The sequence below is a fragment of the Eucyclogobius newberryi genome, unplaced genomic scaffold (assembly GCF_026437365.1).
Source record: "Eucyclogobius newberryi isolate DKJ021-1_F unplaced genomic scaffold, fEucNew1.0.hap1 SCAF_4, whole genome shotgun sequence".
Taxonomy (NCBI): domain Eukaryota; kingdom Metazoa; phylum Chordata; class Actinopteri; order Gobiiformes; family Gobiidae; genus Eucyclogobius; species Eucyclogobius newberryi.
This window is the reverse complement of record NW_027316056.1, coordinates 21,775,179-21,801,303: the sequence shown is the minus strand read 5'-3', so window position 1 is coordinate 21,801,303 and position 26,125 is coordinate 21,775,179. Positions and strand designations below refer to the sequence as shown.

General features: G+C 39.4%; 2 protein-coding genes across 3 annotated transcripts in view; both read left to right on the top strand.

Moving 5' to 3' along the window:
- The window catches only part of prkcaa (protein kinase C, alpha, a), a 101,426-nt gene extending 94,579 nt beyond the window's left edge, over positions 1 to 6,847 (top strand). For both annotated transcript variants that reach the window (XM_072462642.1, XM_072462643.1), the window contains one exon: positions 4,047 to 6,847. In XM_072462642.1, coding sequence (XP_072318743.1) covers positions 4,047 to 4,211 — 165 coding nt within the window. In that variant the 3' untranslated portion in view covers positions 4,212 to 6,847. The remainder of the gene's footprint in view (positions 1 to 4,046) is intronic.
- Positions 6,848 to 14,116: 7,269 nt separating this feature from the next.
- Positions 14,117 to 18,885, top strand: LOC140378122 (voltage-dependent calcium channel gamma-5 subunit). Its single transcript, XM_072463803.1, has 5 exons — positions 14,117 to 14,362; positions 16,069 to 16,155; positions 17,348 to 17,488; positions 17,576 to 17,721; positions 18,347 to 18,885. Exons 1-5 carry the CDS (start codon positions 14,167 to 14,169, stop codon positions 18,608 to 18,610), a joined length of 834 nt encoding a protein of 277 aa, XP_072319904.1. The 5' UTR covers positions 14,117 to 14,166; the 3' UTR covers positions 18,611 to 18,885.
- The last annotated feature ends 7,240 nt before the right edge of the window (positions 18,886 to 26,125 follow it).

Sequence of the window (26,125 nt, the reverse complement as noted above, 5' to 3'; positions counted from 1 at the left end):
AACAAGATTCGATTTATTATGGATGTCTTATAGCACTTAAATTAGCTGCAAAGCATTTTGATGTCCCCTGAGTGAATACATCTTCTGCATACATGGTTTTTGTACATTTACATATTAAGTATTGTTGTATTGAAAAGTAAGCTTGGGGGGGATGGAAGAAAGGAGCTTATGCAGTGTTGTTGCGTTTCCGTTCATCATACATTTAATCGTTGCATTTAACTCCTGACACTAAATTCCTGCTTTGGGTCAACCTTGCTTGACCTTGCAGGGGCCGCACTTCCTCTAAACAGGTTAAACTACTTAGTCTTGTTGGGCAGTTGCTGTGTGAACCATTGCAATTCTGGGCAACATGTAGTAAAAGGTTGAAATTGTCTGGAAAAGCAGATGGATACGGCATGTGCTGTCGATCGGCTGCACAGTCTGCTGGTGATGCATAGGAGGCAATTTAAATCATTGTAGTGATGAAAAGAGTTTGATTGGAGTGGATGCACGCTGAGGGTCTGTTCGCATGGCCGTGTTCAGAGATGATGGGAGAGAGATGGGAGAGAGACACTGAGAGGAAATGTTGCGCAATTGTCATTGCATTTATGTGACATTTCACCTGACAATTTGCAGAAATACTTTTCCAGCACATGGATTATATATTAAATGTATGTGGATTATTGTAGCCGAGTTTAGTGTACAATCAGGACCAGGTTAGTTGTCGTTACAGTAAGACTGTGATATTCATTGCTTATGACATCTTAACTAGAAACTATGGTAACAAACGGCTAATAGTAACTTAAATTGTCCAACACAATGAGTCAAGCTTTTGGCAAGCACAAGTTGCGAGTACTTTACTTAAATAAAAAACATAATTAATTCAGCCAAATAGAGGATTACTTCTCATAAGAGTATTTTCTGTAGCGACTATAGACTGTAGACTAGAGTGATAAAAGGCAGAACGCATGGTGGGGCGGTGATATGGATGGCGCTCCTTCCATATGCATGCGAGTGCTGTGGGGCTCAGAGCAGTGGGGTCCATTAGGTGCAAACAGGAGTCATTACCCAGCCCTCGCTCACCCTGCTCCGTGTAATACTCTAATCTACTCCACCTCCTCCGCTCTTCTCCGTCTCTCACCCGCTCAATCTCACTTCGTCCACCTGTGACAGCGGCCAAATTACAATCGACATCACCTCCAGCTGAGCCTCCTTTACTATACGTTGTACTACGTAAGACTATGCAGGTAGCACATGTAATAAATGTCTTGTTGTTAGGAAGCAAGGAAGGTTAGGAAGTTTGGAAGCAATTATAATTTTTCTGAGGACATAACGGGTTCAGTGGACACTTGTGGATGACTGACCATGTTTGTGGCTAAGGGGCTCTGGACATGGCGAGGAAAGTAGGTCAAACACGAAAGCTGCTGATGTGCAGTGATGAGGGGAGGGAGAGCAGCAAAAATACATGAGTGGGAAGTCTGTCTTAGTCAGTTCTGTGATGTTGGGATGTGTTCCAAGGATGGCGCACACAGGGAGTTAAAATGGAGGAATATGGATGAGACTTATTGTTCATTGTTGTATGTTGCACCGAATCACCAAAGCAAGTTCCAAGCCTGTGAATTTTGTTCACTGAAAATGGCAATAAACCTGAGTAAGCAAATCTGTCTCTCCTCATCTAGCCTCCTTAAATTGGCTACATTTAATATGATTCTATTACTATTAATGTATTATTATTATATTAATAGTAATATATTATATTTTTAGTAGTAGTATTATTAGTATTAATAATAATAATAGCTATAAATTATGATCTGAAATTTACATGAGGTTGACACGTTACAGATACAAATACTGTATTGACTGCAATACCAGTAACAAACACTAAACTTAACGTCCCTGTCTTTCCCTTTTTAACACTTGAAAAATCAAACCAACCCACTTATCACATCAGCTAATGAGTGCTTCCAGGGGAAGCCCTATCATTAGTAATGTTTACATTGACTAAGTGTTTGGATGTGATTGATACTCTAATTATTATGTGTGGATGTGCTGTCAAATTGTTATTAAATACATGTCAGCTTTAGATGAATACCCTGTTGATGCCAAGACAATAGTTAAACAACAGTGATTACAAACAGAAGTTTAGTAAAAGGACAAAGTGTGTTTGGGGCCAGTGGAGAAGGAGAGGAGGATGGAGCACCCATTTATCATGCTAAGTGGCTCGGTGTTCTTTTAATATGCCCGAGTGCAGAGGCGTGCGTGGCAGCATGTGTGCCAGGAGAGCTAAGGAGGAGATTAAAGATGAGGGAAAGTAGGTCAAAAACCCATGTAGGACACTATGTCACTGTGTAGAGAGGCTGGAGCAGTTAATGGTTTTGTTCTCAACTCTCATGCGTTTGCTGGATTTCAAAATTAAAAATGATAAACCAGATTTTTTTTTATATTGAGGATGCGTTCCATACTGAACTGGTATAACTGGTCAAAATAACTGGCCCATTCAAATTACAACTTTCAAACCAATCATTGTGACATTTTTCCAGGGATGATGTTAGTATTATTTTTGCTTAATTGTAGAGGTCAGAGCTTGCTTGACTTGACTGGCCAGTGACAGATCGGAGTAGACAAGAAGACAGGCGCATCATTGGATGGACGCTGGCTATTACCCATCAGGGTTCTTGTGACACTGTGAGACAGTGTGAGAAGCACATCTCTGATAGTAGACAAATGCACACTAAAGCCTCATTGTTCGCCTGTCTGTGAGACGCAGGTACTTCTTTCTACAGAGGCTGACAGGTCGCCACTGGCCACGGAGCGAGCCTCACCTGCTTGTGACAGAAGTCAGCTTTAGAAATCCAACCACAATGTCTCTGTGTTCACTTGTGTTAAATCACCTGGCAGGTTCTGTCCAGTCTGAACAACAGCCCCACAGAGATTTGTCTGCATTTTTTCTAAGAATGCCACAATATGATAGCACAGCCTTATAGGCACTGCATCTGGAACTGGTCCGCACTGGCAACTATAATCACAATATGCTCCAGAATGTGGGCCACTGAGTCATGAGTCTCCAAGACGGGCCACAGCCCATCAGCTTTGACAGATGAAAAAATGTTCACAGGCAGCAAAGGTCATGGATGGCTTCCATGTTTTGATAAAAATTGTGTTTGAAACAGGCCTGTTAAATAGTCACAATGCCTCTATTGCCTCATTTTAGTGGGATTACTGTAATTTTGCATTCATTATATAGTCTATTGGACAGGTGAATACACCTATCCAAATGCTAATATTTGTAAAACGTTTCACTGGCCATAGATTTTTCACCCCAACATTTAACCATCTCTTCCTGACTGTTCCGCCCTGAACAGAAGGTCTCTGGGAGCTCAAAGCTCATTACAGATGGAATGTAATTACACTTGTGTCTGTCGGTGTTCAAAATACACTTATGGCAAGTTTTCTTATTATCCCTTCATTTTATAAACCCTTTTGCAGGGAACCAGTTGCACAGTGAGTTGGCAGTATTTTATGCCAGATGCCCTGTTAAACCATATAGTGTGAGTTGAGAGGGCAAACGTGCTGAATGTGCAGTTACTTATATGAATGTTCACTGCGTATGTACTGTAGTATGTACATGGAAGTGATTTAATGGTAGTGTTTTTACTGTGTAGCTGGCAGTGATATTGTCTCTTTAAACATTTTGGTTTATTGCAGCACCAAGGAGTTTATTGAAGCTATTGATTTTGAAAGCACTCTCCTCAATAAGTTACATACATTGTAGGTTGAAGTACTTGGCCTAGAGCTCTATAGTACATATTATATATGACAGTTATTCTTTTGATGGCTCTTTGCATCCTATATTTGCCACATGATAGCAGTGAGAGCGTCTCATGTACGGACAGAGTAATGTGAACACATACTGATTTTGTTGTATTGAAATGCTCTTCTTTGAAATGTATTTCCACATCTAAGAGGTGCAGCACTGTTATGACTTGCCAATTTATTTTATTATTATTATTAAATACATTTCCAACCTTTAAAGTAACATTGCTCATTGTTTTGTCTCTGTTTCACAGTGTGGCAAAGCGGCAGAAAACTTCGACAAGTTCTTTACACGCACTCAGCCACAGCTGACTCCTCCGGACGAGCTGGTCATCGCCAACATAGACCAGGCCGAATTCGCCGGCTTCTCCTTCATCAACCCTCAGTTTACGTATCCATCGCTCGACAACTGTCTATGAAGAGGCCAACATGGCCAATTACTGCACGGTCAAAACCCCCCAAGACAACGCCTTTATCTCAGTTTTACTCCAAGTGTAGAATAAAGCATTTCCTCGGCATTGACAGCAGTTTAACCAATAAGAAGCATGTAACTATGTCCCATGTAAACTTTACTGGAAATAAAGGGATGAGACAGTCGTATGCCAGACGTGTCCATGCCAGTATCAGAATGAGAGACATTTAGCATGTTTTTTCTTCTCCATTGTGCAACTTGCCTAAAAATATCAGAAAACAAACAAAATGTACCAAAATAAAGATTACGTTAGTAGCACAAATAGTCTAGCCAAATATGATGGAATGGTGGTGCACACAATGAGTTCTACGTGAGTCTGTGTTTCCAGTTTTTAATTAACGCATTTTTAATCTTGAATTTAATATTTGAATTATACATAAAATGTTGATAGGTGCATGTGGGGAGTGAAACCTGACATTTAGGGCTTTGTTTGGTTAGTTATAACACAATATACAGCCTATAAAATCATATTGGACTTAGACAATTGGAGATGGGAAATACAAATTGCTCATAGTTTTCATTGTGGTGGCCAGCGTCCCCTGATGTTCTCAGTATGACGTGCACAAGACCATTCTCATGTTTACCTTTTGAAGCCAACTCTAAATGTTTACAGTTCATCGGGTTGACTTCGCGTCACTGTTGTCCCATTCTGCACTAACATCACTCAACACAAACAGTGTGGTATAGTTAATATAATACAACCTTAGTTTAGCTGTGTAGAATATTTAGTAATAGCAACTTTTAGTTATTTTAGTGTTTCATTTAAGGTAAATAACTCGTTTTGTGATTTCCTACATATTTTTCCATTAGAAAATAACTATTTTATTGTAACAGATATCAGTGTATAAGACCTTTGTAAATAATCATGAGTTATTTAGATGATTATTGCAAGTTACATTTTTATACCAACACTTGAATGTGCTTTTAATACATAAACTAGAAATAACAATGTGTATGTGCAAAAATACACTAGAAACTGCCCAGTCCAACTGCTAACTCCAGGATGTATGGTCCAGTTGTTTGAAGTTAGGAGACAAATATGTGTGACTTGTTTTGGCACATTTTCTGAGCGCTTTCACTGTTTAATGAGCACGACTAGTGTAGTTAAGCTTGTGTCCTTCTGTGGCTGCATGCTGTCAGTAGTAGGCCGTTGATGCATGAGACCAGCTGGATGCTGCATGCGATCGGGTTTGAACCCCTGAGGCATGCGCAAGTCTTACCCAACTACAAAAGCATTGTTCTACGTTCAATGACAGCATAAATTATGTCAATAATAATAAATTAAAAGAAGTAAACCTGGTCATAATCTTCAAGTCTTCCACTGCCAGCTTCTGCAAACTTGCTGCATGTACAAATGAAAGAGAGGCCATTCCACTTTATGATATCATTTATCATACTACAGCCATATGAAATGTTCAGGATGGAAAACCTGACGATGTTGATGATGTTGTGGGCATAAAATAATTAATGAGATGTTTTAGTACTTTGGTAGAAGTTTACATACCCCTGCCCTTGGCGTTGTGTTGATCACCTAATGTTATTTTGCTGTAATTGTGTTTTATTGTTGCTTTTAATGTTTAATGCTTAAGGAATGACAGAATATTCATGTTTCCTGCCTCCTGTTTTGTCCTTTTGATAAACCTGTGCCAAACCCACTCTACCTGGGCTGTATCTCGGAGATGCAGTTCCAGCTTGACCCTTTAGCTGTCGCCTGTCATTACATATCAAATGTCTTACCGCATTTTTTATTTAGTTTTATGTGATTTTAACAAAGAGTCTATTTGTCTATCCCTGCATCTCTATTTTGCTTTCTATTAGTTTAGAACATTAACATAAATCAGCGACTTGAAAACTGCTATAACCAATCCCTTTAAAAGCTCATCAAATCTGTCATTAGTGTGCCTTTCCTATTATAAATTAGACAGCAGACATAATCAACTCTTATTTATCATATAACAATTACACTGAATGTGGAAAATAGCCATTTGTCATTTCAAACGATTCTGGAATATATTACCATAGTGTGTCAGCTCCCAGTGTCGTATCCCTGATATATCCGCTCCTCAGTGCTTCAGACAAATCCACTAATACTTAAAACTTCCTAACTGCCTAATGTAATGCAATTAGAAATTGTCATTAATCCCAGTGTCTTTTTTTTTTAGACTTTTAACCAATACAGGAGAAATACTTAAGAGGCCATCTTTTCTCTTTGCCGTTTTAAATGTATGTATGTGCTCTGTTGGTTGTGAATAAGCCTCTGTCATGCCCAATGTCATGTCAAAGCCAATTCCCATGTGATTAATCACACAGAGGACAGATGAAGAAATGCCTTATCTTTCAATCTACAGCATTTCTTTTCATTTATAAAGTGCATCACACGCTCATGGAAATGTTACTGTTTTGCCTGGAATGTTCCACAGAATGGTATAAACTTGTTTATCTTACAATATTTTCTGCAGTTTTATTCCCAAAAACACTGAAGTCGACTGTCATCATGGATATTGCTACGTTTAATGTCATTTTGTGGAATATTCCAGGCAAAACAACATCTCCTTGGAGAATAGTAGGTTTTGGACACTTCACCTAAAAACCTGCACAGTGCATCTTTACAATTCACCTCCTCGTCTCCTGTACAGAAACTACAGACCGTATACACTTGCATTTATATAAAAATAATATATTGTATTTTGCATTGGGTTCCTCCATGTTTGCCTGAATCCTATAGTTTAACCAATCTGAGCTTCTTCACCTGTAACCAGTTGTGTTATTTATACCAATGTATAATAATGCAAATAAAAATCTGTATAAAAGAAGTCAATGTATTGCTGTTATTGGACTTATGGGCTTTGTTTTGAGTAACGCCCACACAGTCACACAAACATCACATGTGTTTGTGTGACTGTGGGCGTTAGGACTTGGAGTATTTTCTCTGCTCCTGTAGGAGGCTGTGGAGCTGAAGGCAGAGGAGGAAGAACTACCAAAATAATTATATTGGTCACGTTTTTAGCAGGTGATTAAACTAAGAGGTGATGATCAGGATTTGCCCCTAGAGCAGATGTCCATAACCGTTAATAGCAGCCTTTTTGTTATGGCATGTACGTTTATTTACATCAGTTCATTCTTGAGTGATCATCCTGTTCACAGCTGGTGTGGGTGCTGCTGTATGTATGTTTCAGTCCACTGCCTCTTCACTGTGTATACATACAACATATAACAGTAAATACATGTGCCACACATGGCTTAACAGTAAATTGTGTAATGAAAGCAGCTGCGGCCGGTAAAGCATTATTTAATTATATTTTCATGTTTGTAAGGAATGCATCTCTGTCAAGGAAAACTTGAATTACTTTTGAAATACTTTCATTGTCTATTGTGATTGTTGCCATTGGTACATATTGTCAAAGATAAAACTCCTTAAGACTCTAAAACAAACTAAAACAAATACTAGTGAAATATGTGTCCTGCGAAGCTCTGATGAGTTCATTCTGTCCATGCAGAGTTTTACACAGACATGTGATGTACCTGATGTGACTGAATGGAAGTCCATTTACCCGGGGACACGTTTGGCTGGACCACATGCATCCAAACAGAAAGGACGGACTTGCGTCAGGCAAGGATCCATTCAGCACCATGGACAGTTCTGTTCAGAATTATATAGGAATAAATAAATAAATCTTCAAGTCAAAATGCTGCATAGTTAATGAGCATCTCGTTTGAACCAGGGCAGTCCGCGTTGCCTTTTGGTCTCTGGGAGTAATATTATCACATCATATTGTTTTATGCAACAATGAAACGCCGCTGGAGGACACAAACGAACCCGTGAACTTTCTTTGCCAGTGTTCAGCCCAAACACAACCTGTTGGACACGTGACGGTCACGCCAGGACTCACGCGCCCATGGGATCCATAAAGCAGCATAAACAGCCCGGGGCGAGTGGACCTAAATTCACTGGACACTTGAGGTCTCTGTGGCGCGAACAGACTAAAGGTTATGCAGTCCGCTACGTGATGGGGAACCCGCACAGCTCACATGAACGCACGCTCCGCTCCTGGCACGAGGGAGGACTCAGAGGAGAGATGCTGAGGAGCCACACGTGCAACACACCACGCGCAGAGTGAGAGCTGCGATGTAGAGGTTGCAAATCCCGCACTTTTGCAGCACGGATTCTTCTCGAGATACGCGCCAAACGTGAACCCTAAAACAAGAGTGTGCAGAGGAGACGAGGGAGTTATAAAGGAAACCGGCTTGAAAAAGCGCTTCTCTTCACAAAAGGTAAATACACAGATCTAGATCTTGATTCAGTTTTATTTCTTGACAAGTTTCACATTGTTTGAGTTTTGTGGGTGGCGTGTTTTTAAGGAGGAACGCTGCCTCTGACTTAATATTCTGATCAACATAACGCTTTTAGTTCTGGGCATCTGTGACACCGTCTGTTTGTTTTTTATTAAATATTGTTTGTGATCGGATGACATAAATCAGAATCTTAATGCTATAAATCATGTAAATTGATTGAGAGCCGTTGTGGACGTTTCAGCACCTCGGACAACGACCCAAACTTCCACAAAAACAGAAACGGCAGTTTAATGCCACTGAGACAGAGGCGCCAAAAGGCACACGTCTGACACAGCGGCCCAGAGGACACAGGTCATGTGGAAAAGCTGCCATAAGAGATGCACTTGAACATTCCTCTCTGATGAATTGAGTGGTATTTTTCTTTTCCACACATAGAGAACATGTTTTTCGCGCTCACAGTTATATTATTCACACGTTTGCATTGCGCAACAGGGCTGTGATCAAATACAGGCTACATTTGATCAAAGTGCACTTTGACTTGCTGAAATGCAAAGCCTGCTAGAGTTGAACATCATTCTGTTTTACTAATTTCTCAATCGGCTTCTGAAGATGTTTTATTGTTTCTTTTAATCAACTTGCGTTCACATATTTATGTGGCACATTGTAATTTTAAAGGTTGTTTTCCCCGAGTTTACTCAAAATAACATGTATTTTTGTTTCAAAAATGTCAACAAAATGAAGCAAGCATTTTTAAAACTAGCTCTATCCATGTTTCATATTCCCAAATATGAGCATTTTAAAATGTTCAGACAAAATATCTTATTTATATTTAAAATGTCATATTTATATTTTTACATTTATGTAGGTAAACTAGACGTGTCAAAGTTACATCAGTGTAACTTTTACTACTTTTCACAACGTACTTTCTAAAAAAGACTGATGACATAAATTGGTAAATCCAAATATAAAGCCTTCAAGATGTCAAATTCATCCAATACAAACATAAAGATGAACATGTTTTATTCAGTTAACCATTTGTTCTGTGTTTTGCTATTTCATGTCAAATTCAGTCGTACAAAGTCAATACAAATCGCTGTTTTAGGATTGTGTCATTCATGCTTGTCTAATTCAGAGGTGTAACTGTATTGTGTTGCCTTGACGACGGGTCTGGACAGAGCGTCTCTAAAAAGGAGAGTTTAAACAAACAACAGTCAGATGAAGGCTGGTGCAGTAACGACTGTTAAGGTTCATTAAACTCATTAAATGTTTTCGGGAAATCCTTTTAGCAGCGGTGAGCCGGGAGCAGAGCCGTCAGTGTGTTGTTTGTGACGCAGAATGGATAGTTTTGAGAGAATCTAGGCTCCTATAGGAGGAGTTTTGAAGAGGTTTCAAGATTAATCACAATCTAAATTTAAATTTGAATAGTCGCACTTGGCAAATCAAATACGCTGCAATTATTTAATCAAATCTTCTGCAAATAACAAAATGTACTTGTGTCTAAAACCTGCTAATCTTGTTGTTAAGACATATTCTGAAATATGTGTGATTATCGTACTAGTTTAGATGCTCACATTTCAGTCTCAAATCTCATTGCTGCTATGATTGTTTAGAAAGTGTACTCCCGAAGAAAATCCTACTATTAAAACCTGAATTGTGCATCTCATTGTAATGCCTGTTTGAAAACTACAACTCAACTGCTGTAATGAACTTAACCATGGCTCGTTCTTTTTTCTCCACCCCAACTTTAAGGTGAATAATAATTTGCAGAACACCTACCAAATAGAAAAAAATTCAAATTTCTATCTTTCAGTATTTTTGCACCAGTCCCCGTACATTTTGATTCCTCTGTCTGTCCCAATATAGTGACATTTGCCATAGTGTTATTATCATCATCATTGCCTTTAGTAATACTGACAGTACATTACAGTTTGAGGTCAACGTATATAATTCAAGCTTCCATTCTCAAATTACTTCATCCCAATAAACCAACAACGCTGCCAAATGACGTTTGTCTGTGTGTGGAAACATGTGCACGGGTCATTTGTGTCCAACAGGCACAACATATTTGAATAAACAGGTTAATCACAGTCTCATGTTTTATGCATCACACATTTCCCAGGGACAAGTGAAGATGTAAAACCAACATGGCATTTTAGTGACGTCGCTGAACCTGTGCAGAAGGCAAAAAAAAAAAAAAAAAAAAAAGCGTTTGTTGAGCGAGCTGCCGCGGTCCACATCCAGAGAGATGCCCCTTTCAATTAAGATGACGTGACGTTACGGCGGAGCGACGGGGAGCGCGCGCTGTGTTGTCTCCGGGAAATAGACTGCGCCGCCCGCACAAGGTCACGGCACCGGCTCAGATGCAGAAGAAGGATCGGTTTGCATGTTTTACTGACCAACAGCCCGATTTAAAAAAAACGGTATTCTGTGTTTTGTGGCTTTCAGACGCGTGGTCATTAGAGCAGCTTGTTATTGCGCCGCTGGAGCTCGGGGCATTTCAGAGACCGCCGCAGTTGAACGATTGTGGAAAACACGGGCCACAATCATCGCTGTAACAATCAAAGAGGAAATGAATAGAAAGCTGTTTTAACAAAAATAAAAAGGCCACTATTAGTTGCTTTGGAACAGACAAGATCAGAGTTTTAAAATGTATCAACATAAACATACATAATATAAGATTGTGTGGGGAGAGTGATGAGCTTTATATTGTGTAAATTACATAAATCAAATAGTAAATCAAACTTTGAAATGGGTACATTATTTTAATTGACAATTGCTGGGGGGAAAAAAATAGTCGCTCTAGAAAACAATAATGTTTATGACAAGATGATTAAAGTATTAAAATTCTTTGTTGTGATTTGTCTAGGTTATACTCTAATATTGACCTGGAATAGAGTACTACCACGTATGTAATAAGCTTGTGTGGAGACAGAACAGATCTTAAACATTCTTTAAATTACACAAATGAAACATTCGTTAAAGCTGGGGTACCAGACTTTTTTAAGTATTTCTTTTATTTTTTAAACTAGTACATTTTGTGTTCTCCCTGAAAGAGTTCATCGTAAAATCAGGACTTTGTGACATAAATGAGGCCTTCGCACACTGTCTGCCTGTAATATTAAAGTTTTTTTTTTCAAGAAACTAGAAGTAGAAGCCAAACGCAGCGCTCTGATTGGCTGTGCTTGGGTGGTCCACCCCAGTTTCACTTTCAGGTCTGGGAAAAGCTTCTACATAAGTGCTTGCAGATATTAAATATGTGCGAACTAGTTACACAGACTTAAATACCTATTCCCTTCTCTTGTGGTGTGAAAATCAAGAACTTCAAAATAAAATAGGTAAATTATGTTTATTGACTTAGTATTGAATAAAAAACACAGAATCCGTGATTTTCAGATTCAACATTCACAAGATGTTTTTAATAGGATTATATTTAACATTTTTGTAATGTGCCATGCAATATACACTGCAATACTCTACAATGTGTTGGATTTTTGGCAGGATCACGGCAAAATCCATTATCAGATTAATTTACACAACCAGGCAGTTAAAGATATTTGTCCTCATTGTACATAGTGTGTGTACTGTGTGTTGTTTTTGACTCAAACACTAAAGTAGAACGCAGACAAAGTGAAAAGAGTCCCATGTCAGGTCAGTGCCTCGGCCTGGACTCTGTGAAAATTGGTTTTGTTTAATTTTTGGCAGCTCGGGGCAGTGTTATTTGGTCGCCTCAAAGCCATGACATTTTCTCCGACACTGAACAACAGAGTCACAAAAACTGGATCAAAACACATTCCTCCCGCTGGACTCACAAATGACTTTATTACTCAGAAACACAATTTAATTTCAAACTTGTAAGACGCACATTACTGTAAGGTTTATGGCCACGCTTTTCTTTTTTATGTGGTTAGTTTGAATTAGCTCAAGGAGAAAAGTCATGTTAAAAGTCAGGGGCGAAGATTATTGTATCAATGAAAAACAAAATATAAACTTTAAACAAAGCCACAAATGTACAAATTAATTATAGTGTGGCCCAAGATAGCTGTTTTGATTAATTAATTGTCTTGCATTTCAGTGTTTTTCCCTGAGCTCAAAGATACTACGGTACTCTTCATGATTTTACACTACTTTAATTTACTTCTCAGTCCCTGGCAGTTTCTTTACTGTTTTCATCACACAAAATGCCTTTTAAAATTAATAAGCATTAGCATTCTTTTTTAAATAAACAGCGGATTTTGGACTATACTACATAGAGTAAAATGCATCTTGAACTAAAAGAGATAAATGTCTGGCCCTTTGAGAGAGCATACGGTCTGTGTGAGAATAGTGCGTCATATTGGCCCAAAATAAGAAAGAATCCAAAGATTACAAAAGATTTCCTTCAAAATCTCATTTAGTAAATTGTCTTTTTGATTATACAGTGCCCTATTTTTACTATAATCACAGATCAAACACACAATCAAACACACACAAATCACCCTCAATTTTGAGTTGAGAAAATGCATTTCTTTTTACATTGTGTTGTTTGAGATGAAATGTGCAGATGAGGCAACGATTTTGACCTATGAGTTTATTTTCACACCAAAATGTCATCGATCGCACAGAGAGTTCAGGACCTTTTAACTGTCTCCCACATGTTTTTATTGAAAAGGTGTCCAAAGCACGGCACAGAGCTGCGTACATGTGAGCGCTGAACACAATCTGTCACTCACTTCTGCTTCAACTCATGTAACGATGGGAAAACGGGTTTAGGAAAGAGGAAATCACAAGTCCATGTTTTGACTATGTTTCAGCTGGAGGCAGACCAGAAAACAAGTTTGTGTATAACTTCTAAGGCGAAACCATATATTTGTTGAAGGTCATTGCTGTTTATTTATAGCACATGTCCCTTAAATGCACAAGACATTTACTCTTGAAGAGATTCACATCTGTCATAACACAATATATAACTTTTTATATTACAGCAGTGAGTCAGACGCAGATGTCTGTCTTTACTTATGGTTAGGTCATGGTAAAGTATAACAAAGTCATGTTGTCCTCACTGGTCAGGCTGTATATGTCAACATAATTATACAATAATATAAATGCATAATATACAATTATAAATGCTGTAGATCCAAAAAACCTAACTGGTGTTACCTACCTAAAGACAACAAGGAAATGAGCTACTTTGCTGTAGTCTGGCATATTTACGCTGTAATTTACAGACGTCTATGCATTATATGCATTGTCCATATATATATATATATATATATATATATATATATATATATATATATATATATATATATATATATATATATATACACACACACACACATATAATAGTACAGCACTAATAAACCAAATGTTATTAGGGTTCATTATCTGTAATGACACAGCAGTAACAATAAGTGAGAATATATAGATCACTTTGTCTGTTTCTTTTAGGTGGAATTCTGTGATTGATACAATATTCGATATTGCATTTATTCATGTTAATCCTGTGTCCTTGGGAATGTGTCTTCACCTGAAATATCACCTCTTCCTAATGCCCCTGACCTCTTGTCCTTCTCTTGCTCCTCAGCCTCCTCTTTTCTTCTGGCAGCGCCCCCTGTTGTTGAGGCTGTGGTATGAGCCTATGTGGCAGGAAGGTGCTGACGTTGCTGAGCAGCGTGTTCGCTGTCTGCGGCCTGGGGCTGCTGGGCATCGCGGTGAGCACAGACTATTGGCTGTACCTGGAGGAGGGCGTCATCCTGCCCCTCAACCAGAGCACGGACATCCGCATGGCGCTGCACTCAGGCTTGTGGAGGGTCTGCTTCATAGCTGGTATGACACAAACACTTTTTTAAATTGAGACGTTTTCTTTTTTAACATAATTTCCTCCTTCAAACCTCTTTCTACTTAATGAAAAGGGAAGCCATGCTAAATTAAATTGTGTTAAGACGTGACTATTTCATGGGCCATCTTTACGATTCAGAAGTGGTCAGTCAAAGGAAACAAGAGTAATGAACCTTTGGGAAGTTGGGAATGTCTGTAAATGTTCAAGTCCTTTTGTATTTTCTCTTTTCTTTTTGATCATCCAGACAACGTTTTAACTCTTCCCTTAGTCCTCTCCTGTCCACTTATGTAGTCACCAAGTCAGTCCACATGCCTGATGTGGTGTTTTGTGCTACATTGAGTGGCCTTATTGTCCACTTAACTCCTGTGTTTGACCCAGAAATGCTCAGTGCACCATCTATATGCGGTCGCTCACACTAAATAGGCCTTTGGTGTTTGCTGCTATTGATGTTTCTGGATTGTATTGGGTGTTTGGGGTGAGCAATCTATAGGACGACGGCTCAGAGGTTCAATATGGCCCTGTTCAATGCTCCATATTGGCTAGTTTGTTAAATTGTATTATCTCAGTTACATTTACCATCCATCTTCTTCCGTTTATCTGGGGCCGGTTTGCGAGGGCAGCAGTCTAAGCAGGGACTTCCAGACTTCCAGACTTCCCCCTCCCTACACACACCTCCAACTCCTCCGGGGGGATCCCGAGGCGTTCCCAGGCCAGCCGAGAGACATAGTCCCTCCAGTGTGTCCTGAGTCTTCCACGAGGCCTCTTCCCGGTGGGCTAGAAACACGCGCCCAGGAGGCATCGGAACAGATGTCCGAGCCACCTCAGCTGGAGGAGCAGAGGCTCTACTCCGAGCTCCTCCCGTGTGACTGAGCTCCTCACCCTAAGGGAGCGCCCAGCCACCCGGCGGAGGAAACTCATTTAGACTGTTTGTAGCTGCAATCTTGTCCTTTCGGTCATTATCCAAAGCTCATGACCATAGGTGAGGGAAAGATAAGATAATCCTTTAATGTCCACACAAAGGGAAATTTCGTTCATCTATGTATGAACATAGATTGACCGGTAAATTGAGAGCTTTGTCTTCTGACTCAGCTCCTTCTTCATTTACACAGTTGCATTTACACTTTATATTTTAGCAACTGCAATAGTTCTCTAAATTGAGTCAAATATTTGGTTGCTGCTCCCACTGTGAGAGAATGTTCAATCACGCTTTATACTTATTAAATGTTTTCAATATTTGCATTTCCGGCACCTTACCTTCAAATGTGATTGATTTTTGTCCTCTATTCTTTGGAAAAAACAGAATCAATTACTTTAGTTCAGCAAGTACAATTATGTTGGGGAACTCATTTTACTTGTAAACTTTACGTGTAATTTTAAAGTCACAGTACTCATACTTGAATAGACGTTTTGGCTGCTTTCCTTGTACTGTGAATAACATCTTTGCAAAGGCTCAGCTCACCTTGCACCTTTGTGTGGTGCCAGACTCAGTGTCAGAGATGTAAAGCTTGTGCTGGATCTTCTCTCGCACGTTTGAGTGACAGAAACATTGTTTGAATTGTATTGTAGTGATCTTCAGCTGAAATCAGCTTTAAAAGCCTATATTAGTGGTTCATTTTTCTTTAGCTTTAGTCTTAATTAAAAAAACTGAATCTCATAAATCAATTGCATTAATTAATGTTTTTTTTTTCTATAGGGGATGAAAAAGGCAGGTGTTTCACCATAGAGTCTGTGATGCCAACCAACGTCCAGATAACATCGGAGTCCACGGTCAGTGTGTTGAGTAAGTATGAACATTGTCTGTATTGTCAATGATCTTGGGTTTGTCTCAAAGTCTGTGCACTGAGCTGCATTAAGCAGAAAAGCACTGATGTAATCCTCTCTCCAGATCGTCACAGGGCCAGATCTCCACTTTTAAATTGTAGTAATCTTCCCCCCTTATTTTACATTTAGAAAACACATGTTCCATGATACCGGATTCATATGTTGTCGTTGATTGCACCATGACAGACACACTAAGAATAACCAGATGTAACTGGCATATCTTGTGAGTCTAGTTTTTCCTTTGATCGTTAAAATGTCAAAGTGTCCGATGAAGGTTTATGTATTTTTATACTTGAGCAGTCAACTTTATTTATTCCATAAAAGGAACTGTGCCACAGATGGAGAATTTATTTATTTATTTGGCTAAGTTCAAGTTAGAGTTGTTTGTGGAAGCATGGGGTGCAGTTTGATTGGGGGCGCCCCCTGTTGTGTGCTCAAAGCTGCTCAGTGTGACACTCAGAGCCTGCTGTTCTGTCAGGACCAGTCAGGCTCATACTCTGTCCTCTGCACATTCTCTACAAAAAGACAGTTTATGTGCTAGGACAACAACAACGACAACAACAACAACAACTTCTACTTCACATATCAATGAATCAGAGTCAGATGGCCATATTGCGTCTTTCATGACACAAAAAGTTCTTTACAGTGTGTTATTCATTCAGTTCACTCTCAGTGGTGGAAAGCTAGTCAGAGCTGCCCTGTGGCAGACTGACAGGAGCAAGGCTGCCAATCTGCGCCATTGGCCCCTCCGACCACCACTAATCAGTCATGCGCTCACCACTTTCATACTAGGAATATATATATATATATATATATATATATATATATATTTATATATATTTATATTTATATATATATATATATTTATATATATTTATATATATATATATATATATATATATATATATTTATATATATTTATATATATATATATATATATATATATATATATATATATATATATATATATATATATATATTTATATATATATATAATGTTCGTCAGACTACATTGTGAAGACTCATGCTGCAGCAAACATTTTAAACACTCGTAAACTGTACATAATTTATCACCCCAAGTGTGGCCTGTCAAAGGTGTAGAAAAGCAATTGTCCAGTGCATTCGTATCAAATCTTTGTGTGTCTTTTCAGAGATGATCCGCTCTGCCACGCCCTTCCCTTTGGTCAGCCTGTTCTTCATGTTCATTGGTTTTATCCTCAGTAACATTGGCCACCTTCGACCACACCGCACCATCCTGGCCTTTGTGTCAGGGATCTTTTTCATCTTATCAGGTAGCTCAGCTCATCCTCACCTTTCCCTATTCATTGTGATCTATTTTTATCCAACAATTATGTATTTTGTCTATGCCCTGGTGTCAGGTCTGTCCCTAGTGGTGGGTCTGGTGTTGTACATTTCCAATATAAATGACGAGATGCTGAACAGGACCAAGTCAAATGAAGCGTACTTCAGTTACAAGTACGGCTGGTCATTCGCCTTCGCTGCCATCTCCTTTCTTCTCACTGAGGTAACACATTAGTATAATTACGATTCTTTAATAAAAGACGTTGAATTCATATGTTTTTGCATGTGCAGTTATAGTATAATAATAGCAATTTCACTTTTTCTCCAACCTCAAGGGGTAAGCAAACAAGCTATACATTAAGGAGTTTGTTGAGAGCGCTGAACCAGACCAATAAAAACAGTTATCATACACTTAACCCCAACTCATTTACGGTGAGCGTTTGATTTTCAGACACGAGGGACTGCTTTGCTCACAAGCAAATAAACCAGTTTAAGCTTCGGTAGTTTTTGCTTTCACGTAAACATAGCGGAGCAAAACAACACATGCTAGTCTGTGGTGAAGGGGCCGTGGTTTTGTCCTCTCTGCTGATCTAAAATGAGAACACGTCCAAACACATGTGTACGATTTTCCTGGTCGTTTTCTTACCTCGTGCAGTTGAATGTTTCTCCTAGTCTTCATTGGACTGCACTGGCACATGCAGCAGGAATACAGCTAGACTTTGACTTCTACAGATGTTTTATTGCATTTGAACTTGAACGTTTGGCTGGATTTTCACTCTTGGAACAATCCGCTTTGTCTAAACCTAAAACGTTGTCTTGCTCATGCTGTGTCTGAAACCTCCCTGCAGACGGCCGGTGTCATGTCCGTGTACCTCTTCATGAAGCGCTACACCGCAGAGGAGATGTACCGACCCCACCAGGGCTTCTACAGACCTCGCCTCAGTAACTGCTCCGACTACTCGGGACAGTTCCTCCACCCGGATGCATGGGCGGGGCGCGGTCGAAGCCCCTCTTCCATCTCCTCTGAAGCCTCTCTGCCCATGAACTCGTCCGGCTACCCCGCCCTGCTCAAGTGTCCCGAGTATGAACAGATGTCGTCCTCTCCGTGCTGAAAGGGGTCATCGTTAGATCTTCTTTTGGCATTCAATTGTACACAGATTTCTAGATTACCAGTGTCTTAGAGTCCCAGATCTGCTTCCTGCTGCAGATTTTAACTTTTAGGTTGAGTCACAGTGATGTTGAAGGTTAGCACTGTTCAGTTTATTTTCGGTTCAGAGTGAGAAGGAGCTGTTAGAAGGAAAGACGGAAGAATGTGTTTTTTATGACAGCTGGAAATCTGCGATGGAGCCAGGCTGAGAGCATACCTGCCAACACCAGAGCAGAGCGAGAGGAGGGCAGCAATGCTCTTCATTTGACCAAAGTGATATATTTCTCTAGAGAAAGATAAGCGGAGTCACCATAAAGATTTGTGTGTTATGAATTATAATGCGAAATTCAATGATTGTTTGATGAATTGTGTCCGTCAATGGTTTGTACTTTATTCACAGCAAAGACGTACAATAGACAACAGAACATCCTCTGTAGCTTTCCTATTTAGTTTTTTCTAACATCGTACTCATTATATGATATAAGACAGACTGAGCACTAAATGAAACTGAAGGCTTGTGACATATTGAAGAATGTTACTGAGGACAGATGAGTTTATGAACTGAATCTTATTTTAATCTAAATATTGTGAATTTTGTGAGTTTTTTAAACCAAGTATGAAATACCTCTTTTAGACACTTTAAGTATTTGACATTTTACCACAATATTTATACATTATGCTGTGTCATAAATATTGCTATACATTTCACGCAGTAATGCGAGCACACACTAGAGGGCAGAAGAGTTTCTCATTGTTACTGAACTTATAATATACAGAATATTGACTTAACTGTCACATTATCTTACGTGTTTGCTCATTTATCATCACCTGTTAAAATGTATATAAAATGGTGTTATAGTTTTATAATTTATAAATATTGTTGCATGTTGTGCCCTCTACATCTGCATGGCAGGGGCGAGTCTGGGCGGGGCCTAAATTTGAACGGTCGCTCCAGAGGCTGAGGCCATCTACTGTAGAACAATTGTGTTTAACTTTACAAACAACAAACAAACTAACTAACTAAAAGAGTAAATATACATATTCACAAATGTAATTATGTTGTGGAAAAATAGCTTAATTTAATGGACTTGGGCCGGCCCTGGTCCCCCCTGTGCCACCCCAGTGAGAAAAGTCAGGACACGCCCCTGCTGCATGGCGCTCCGTGTGTGTTGCTTTTATACTGTAAATATAGTCTGAGTTTAGAGACTTGTTTTGTAGAGACAAAGTACAGTACGATAAAGAACATGGTGTTTCGTGGTTAGTCGTAAACGTGCTGCTGCATCACATTGCAAATGTGAGCTTTTCCATAATATTAAATAGATGCAAAAAAAAAAGTGTAAAAAGCTGGAGTCATGTGCAATACAGATGTCTATAAGTGTATTTTTATTAAAACATAATGTTAAACGTAAGCTATACAATAAAATGTTGTTCAAGTTTTCTTTGAGTTTGGATATTTTTTCTGGTATATAACTCAGAGGTTATTGTTATGACGTTTGTAATCGGGGTTAAGGCTCAGTAGTTAGAGCTGCAGTGCATATGCAGACGTCATACCCTTGCGCTCCTCTCAACAGTTTTCTGAGTAAAAATGAATAAACAACAAAAACAAACAAATTATTTATATTTTTGATGCTTTTCTCTTTCTTTTTTTTCTTTATTTTCTTTTTTTTAATTGAAATGTATGTTTGCTTTCATGATGGGTAGAAGCTTTCTACACCTTTCCATCAGCACATGAAGTTAAACGTATACTACAGTCGTTTCAGTTGTTGCAGCTCCACCTAGCGCGGACGTGATGGAAACACAGCCTGCTGTTGATTTATTGCAATAGATTACCTCATCTACCAATCTTTCTATAAGAAGGGTCAGTCTATTCCAGTAGTAGCAATGACTTCTGATAAATAATACGTTCAACTATGCTCAGGTCTTTCTGTACCATTAGAACAATAATCTATTATTCAATGAACAAAATGAAACAATCTTACAAACCACAGTTTATTTTATTGTTTATTCCGTCAAATGTAAGGTTTTTAAAGTCATAATTAAATCACCTAGGGACCAGATCTACGTGTGACTGGATTTTTATTTGTCAACATGAACATCATTATTTTTGAAATTATTATTATTATAAATGTAATGTTTTTCTGCAAATTGCCGTTTTAATATAACCCTTAGGTGCTTTTGGCACCCTCTGGTGGTAGGCAGGGATTGTCACCTCCAAGTTCATTGTGCTGCACTAGGAGGTTTTATAACTGTTAATTTCAGACGGTTTATGGATATTGGGTGATGAGCAACATTAGCAATGCTCCTGTCGTCAGTGTGGAGGCTGTGGGTTCAATTCAGGTCTGCACGTTTACAAATGTGATCAAGTTTGATTTGCCAGTGATTTTCTTTTCTATTTGTTTCGTTTGCTCATATTTTACAAACAAATTACTACCATTGGATTTTATTCAAACTAACAAACAAGTTAATTGATTAATCACAACCAACCAAACACGCCATGTGTTGAGAGAAAAGGTTTATGACTATTAAATCAAAACCACAGGAAATTTGTAAAATGTGGGTATTTTGATGGAAAACCTCTTTTGCAAGCACTAGATTTATTTGTGTCAAATATAGTAAAAAAAACAAAAACCTCATATATTCTTTAACCTTTTGTAATTTAAACCACGAATCAATTAATTGAAAATAATAATTTCTAGATTTTGTCTTGTGAATTGTAATTCCCTTATCCTTTGAATTGTTGACTCCCAGTACCTCCCAGTACCTCCCAGTACCTCCCAGCACCTCCCAATACCTCCCAATACCTCCCAGTACCTCCCAGCACCTCTTAGTACCTCCCAGCACCTCCCAGTACCTCCCAGCACCTCCCAGCACCTATCTGTACTTCCCAGGACCTCCCAGCACTGCCCACCACCTCCCCAGTACCTTGTACCGCCTAGTACAGCCCAGAATCTTCCAGTACCTCCCAGTACTTCCCAGCACCTCCCAGCACCTCCCAGTACTTCCCAGCACCTCCCAGCACCTCCCAGTACCTCCCAGCACCTCCCAGCACCTCCCAGAACCGCCCAGCACCTCCCAGCACCTCCCAGCACCTCCCAGAACCGCCCAGCACCTCCCAGCACCTCCCAGCACCGCCCAGCACCTCCCAGCACCTCCCAGCACCTCCCAGAACCGCCCAGCACCTCCCAGCACCTCCCAGTACCTCCCAGCACCTCCATCACCATCACCTCCATGTCAAATTCTCTCTCAATTCAGCCAAAGACACAACAACACACCCTTCATCACAGGCACACGTTCCTGTGCAAATGGCCTTGGCCCAGCGGCACAAACACAGGTGGCAATTATTTTCTGTTGCAGGAAAGTCTAGACTGAGCGTCCATTAAAAGTATCTGCACAACTACGGTTAAAAACAAGCAATGTAACCTGAAGTGACACAATTATTGCCTTCAGCCGAGGTCAAGCAGGGTTCAGTGTTGGCACCAGCTCCAATGAGGAAACCACCTGGAAAAAAGGTGCATCTTTTACTAACAAGACAAATCCGACCACAACATGATCAGCTCATGCAGCCACAGCTCAGGAAAGATGCAGATAATTATAGAAACTCATCATTCCTAAGTTTACTGTTTAACCGTGTGTGACTTTTGTGTTCGTGTTTCCACCATCAGCACAATCCTGCTGTCATTTCTAAATGAATTAATCTTTATAAACAACACATCTAAACAATTATGGTTCTGGAACAAGAAATGATCATTCACTCACGTTCTCTCAGAATTTCCAGTTGATTGACTGGTCCCATGTATAGTTCTAGACAAAACTGGCAATGTAAATACATTTTGTCTTGCCTCTGGGACAGAATTACAAACCATCTCTTGCTTTGCCTCACTCCTCACTAATACTGTATTCTTTTCATGTTTCAACTTGGTGGGTTCCTAAGGGAGCAGAGGCAAAGACTGCACACATTATGTTTACAAGTACATTTTTGATGAGTTTCAACCACATTTGCAACGTGATATATAAGTTTTTTTGAAACATCCGTGGAAGAAATGTATAACAAATTGTACCAGACAGTCATGTTCTTCCAGTTTATTATGATAGTGTTATTGCTAATGCTGAAAGGAAAAAAAGCAGTAAAAACAAACTTTGCTATTGATTGAAACTGTCAAGCGGGACTCGTCTACTCCAGCCCCTTGAGGCTTGTAGTGTAAGTAAACTCTACAACATAGTGTGTCGCAAGCACCAAGAAATGACCAAGACTAAAGCAGTATTTGGGGATAACTGTCGAGACTTAACGTTTGACATAGTTAGTTTGTTACGTTATTGTCTTCACAGTACCATTTCACACAGAAGACACGTTTACATGACATGCCAACGTACAGACGACATAATTCATGTGCATAATGAAACAAAACAGAGAGGTTTACAGTTTGTTCAGAGTGTTAATGGCTGTAGGGATGAGACTGTTTTTAAATCTGGCTCTGTTGCATCTGAGAGGCTGTATTGGCGTGAAACAAAGGTGTGGTTATCTGTTATTGTCTGTGCAATGCATGTTATGGCTTTGTAATTTAGTTGTGAGAGATTGGGAATAAGATAGAACAAGGTTTTTTATTGCTACACTGGTTATTTTTTGTGAAAATGTGTTTTGAGTGTGAGGGATGAACAGAACAGGTTGGACGACACTGGGGTATAATTTAAGCAGTGGTGAAACGTGAAGTTGGCATAATTGAAGGACAAAAGTATTCAATAATTCACACAACCTGATATTTTATGATATTATATGAAATTTCCCCATGTGGGACAATAAAGGAATATCTTATCTTATTTTCAAAGGCTATACTGCAAGAATGAGAAAAACTAAATAATTTCTGAAGAGAAGTCTGTGTAGCTCCTCAGTCGTCGGGTTGGTTCAGTAGCAAAATAAAATGTAATTCAGTCAATTCTGGACAGGAGTTGTACGAATTAAGATGTTTTGTCGTTCATTAAAGCCACTTCTTCAGGTCATTTGACAAAGAACTAGAGAGTCACGGACTCATATCTGTCTGCAGGGACGAGCTGATTTACAGTGGTTTAGAAGTGCAAGAAAAACAAATGTTCTAATAATTTAAGCTTGATTGTGACTGTGGGAAGATTAACCAAAGCTTCTACTTAAGAGTAAGAATACGGTTAAACTGTAAAATGTATAATTCAAGCGTAGAAGTGCTGTCTGAAAACATACTCACAGAAAATATACTCACAGAAGTACATAAATGGCCCACACTTCCTCGACATATTTCACAAACACTTAACCTTTGATTTAATAATAATTCAGTCATTACAGAGAGACGTGACTTAAAAAGCGTCTGTGTGGCACTGTATATTATAGGAAAGAGAAGGTCCATCAAAACCACAGATTGCCAGAGGCTCAAAGTGTCGGGGCCTGACCTGCAAAAGCTTTTAGACAACTGCTCTCATTTAAGAACATCAAATCGCACTTCCGCAGATTTATGTACTCATCCTCGTTTAAGCGCTGCTGTTTGATTTGTGCGCTAACTTCAAAGTGAGTTTGAGAGCATTTCATCACTGCTGGAGCTTTGCCTTTGAATTAGATATCTTTTTCACAGTTCAAACCACACACTCAATGTTTCTAATCTGTAAGAGCGAGAGCAGAGTTTATCATTTTATGTATTTAATGATGAAGTAGGCTGCATAATTGGTTGTGTTCACGTTCTAATTTTATGATGTCACAATTTCAAATAGAAAACAGCGGGCTATAAAACTCAACAGGAGATTGGCTGCTTTTGGAAGAAATAAAAATCAAACTTATGAACCTTGCAATTCAGATTCAGAATCAGAAAAGGTTTATTGCCATTGTCAATGGACAAAATTCACAAACATGGGAACTTGTCTTGGCGATTCAGTGCAACATACAACAATGAGCAATAAAAACAAGATGTATAGAATCAAAAAGGGCATGCATTGATAAAAATAAAAACAGACTTACTATGTACACACATTTTACAGTTGAATTTACATATTTAGTGCAGAAAGTGAACAGTGCAGAGAGTGATTAAATTAGTTAAAGTGACAGTGTTTAAGAAGTGTTCATGAGTCCAACGGCAGAGGGAAAGAAACTGTTCTTGTGGCGGGAGGTTCTGGTCTGGATGGACTGTAGCCTCCTGCCTGAGGGGAGTGGCCTCCTGCCTGAGGGGAGTGGCCTCCTGCCTGAGGGGAGTGGCCTCCTCCCTGAGGGGAGTGGCCTCCTCCCTGAGGGGAGTGGCTCAAATAGTCCCTATCCATGGTGAGAAGGTTCGGCTGTGATCAGATGTGAATGATGAGCACTGACAATACAACAGTCATTGACTTTAATCTCATGGTTTAAAGCCGGAGATGTGGAGCCGTAGATTCTCAGGAGTCCCAGGAGTTTTTAGTGAAGTGAGCCAAACTAGATCCTATGTATTTTAATGAAGGGATTGCTAATTATTGATTCGCTAAAATATTTTATGATCATGGCTGTTCGTATGCATCCAGAAAAGAATTAGCCTATATTTTTCCTTGTAAGACAGTTTTTTGGGGTGCCAATGTATCGTCTGGGAGAAAAGGGTTGAGTTACTCAGCTTCAACTTTTTAAAACATTGAAAATCAAACAAAACCAAGAACACTCGTGTTGAGCACAGGTTCCTGAAAATGTGGTGCTAACACCCCTCCTTAAACCAACTAAAAATGTATCAGGCTGACTTTCCTATTGTGTGCATAGTGTCACCATGGTAACTACCTCCATTGACATACATGCAGTGTGATGTGACTGCAAAGTATCAATGTGGTCAATACACTGCAAGTGGAGAATAAACCTTGTAAACCTTAAGACACATGCTGTCCACACCCTCACATCAAGAAGGTCCCCGCTTACGAGTCTAAAACATTCACTTGGATTAAATCCCCACGGTTCCTGGCAGGGTTCCCGACAGGGTTCCTGACAGGGTTCCCGACAGGGTTCAAACAGGAGCCACGTTTTCAAGACAGTTCAAAGAAAAAAAAACCTTTCTTCTTCTCTACTACTAACCCTGTGTCCAAAGACATGCGTACTAATACTCAGTAAGCTTTTAGATCTATAAGCTGCCATAAGTTAATACACATGGCACACAGTCGATATTCATAACTCATTTTCTGAAGTATTCCCATTATAAACGCGTCAGTTGATACACTTGTCTTTAACGCAACAGGCTTGATAAGATGTGACTTTTGTGGTTCTTTTTTGAGCTCAGCCTTTATCCATTATGTCCGCGCGTGTTCTTCAACACTTTTCTCATCGCACATGATGTTATCCTCCGCAACCCGCCGTGTTCCGATTGGCTGTGGCGCGCAACAGGCGCGGAGGGCGCGGTCTGGTGAGCGTCGCTCTTTCCTCCTGATCTTAAACCGTAAAGTGCAGCTGCCTCGCGCTCCATGGATCCAGATGTTGTATCACTTTTATAAATGGATGTCACCTGTAGATTGAACCATCATTTGT

What these genes read in the sequence shown, in the direction of transcription:
- LOC140378122 (XM_072463803.1), top strand. Translation starts at nt 14,167, where the DNA reads ATGAGCCTATGTGGCAGGAAGGTGCTGACGTTGCTGAGCAGCGTGTTC. An exon ending in GTCCACGGTCAGTGTGTTGA is followed by an intron (nt 16,156 to 17,347) that starts GTAAGTATGAAC and finishes GTGTCTTTTCAG; the next exon opens with AGATGATCCGCTCTGCCACG. An exon ending in GATCTTTTTCATCTTATCAG is followed by an intron (nt 17,489 to 17,575) that starts GTAGCTCAGCTC and finishes CCCTGGTGTCAG; the next exon opens with GTCTGTCCCTAGTGGTGGGT.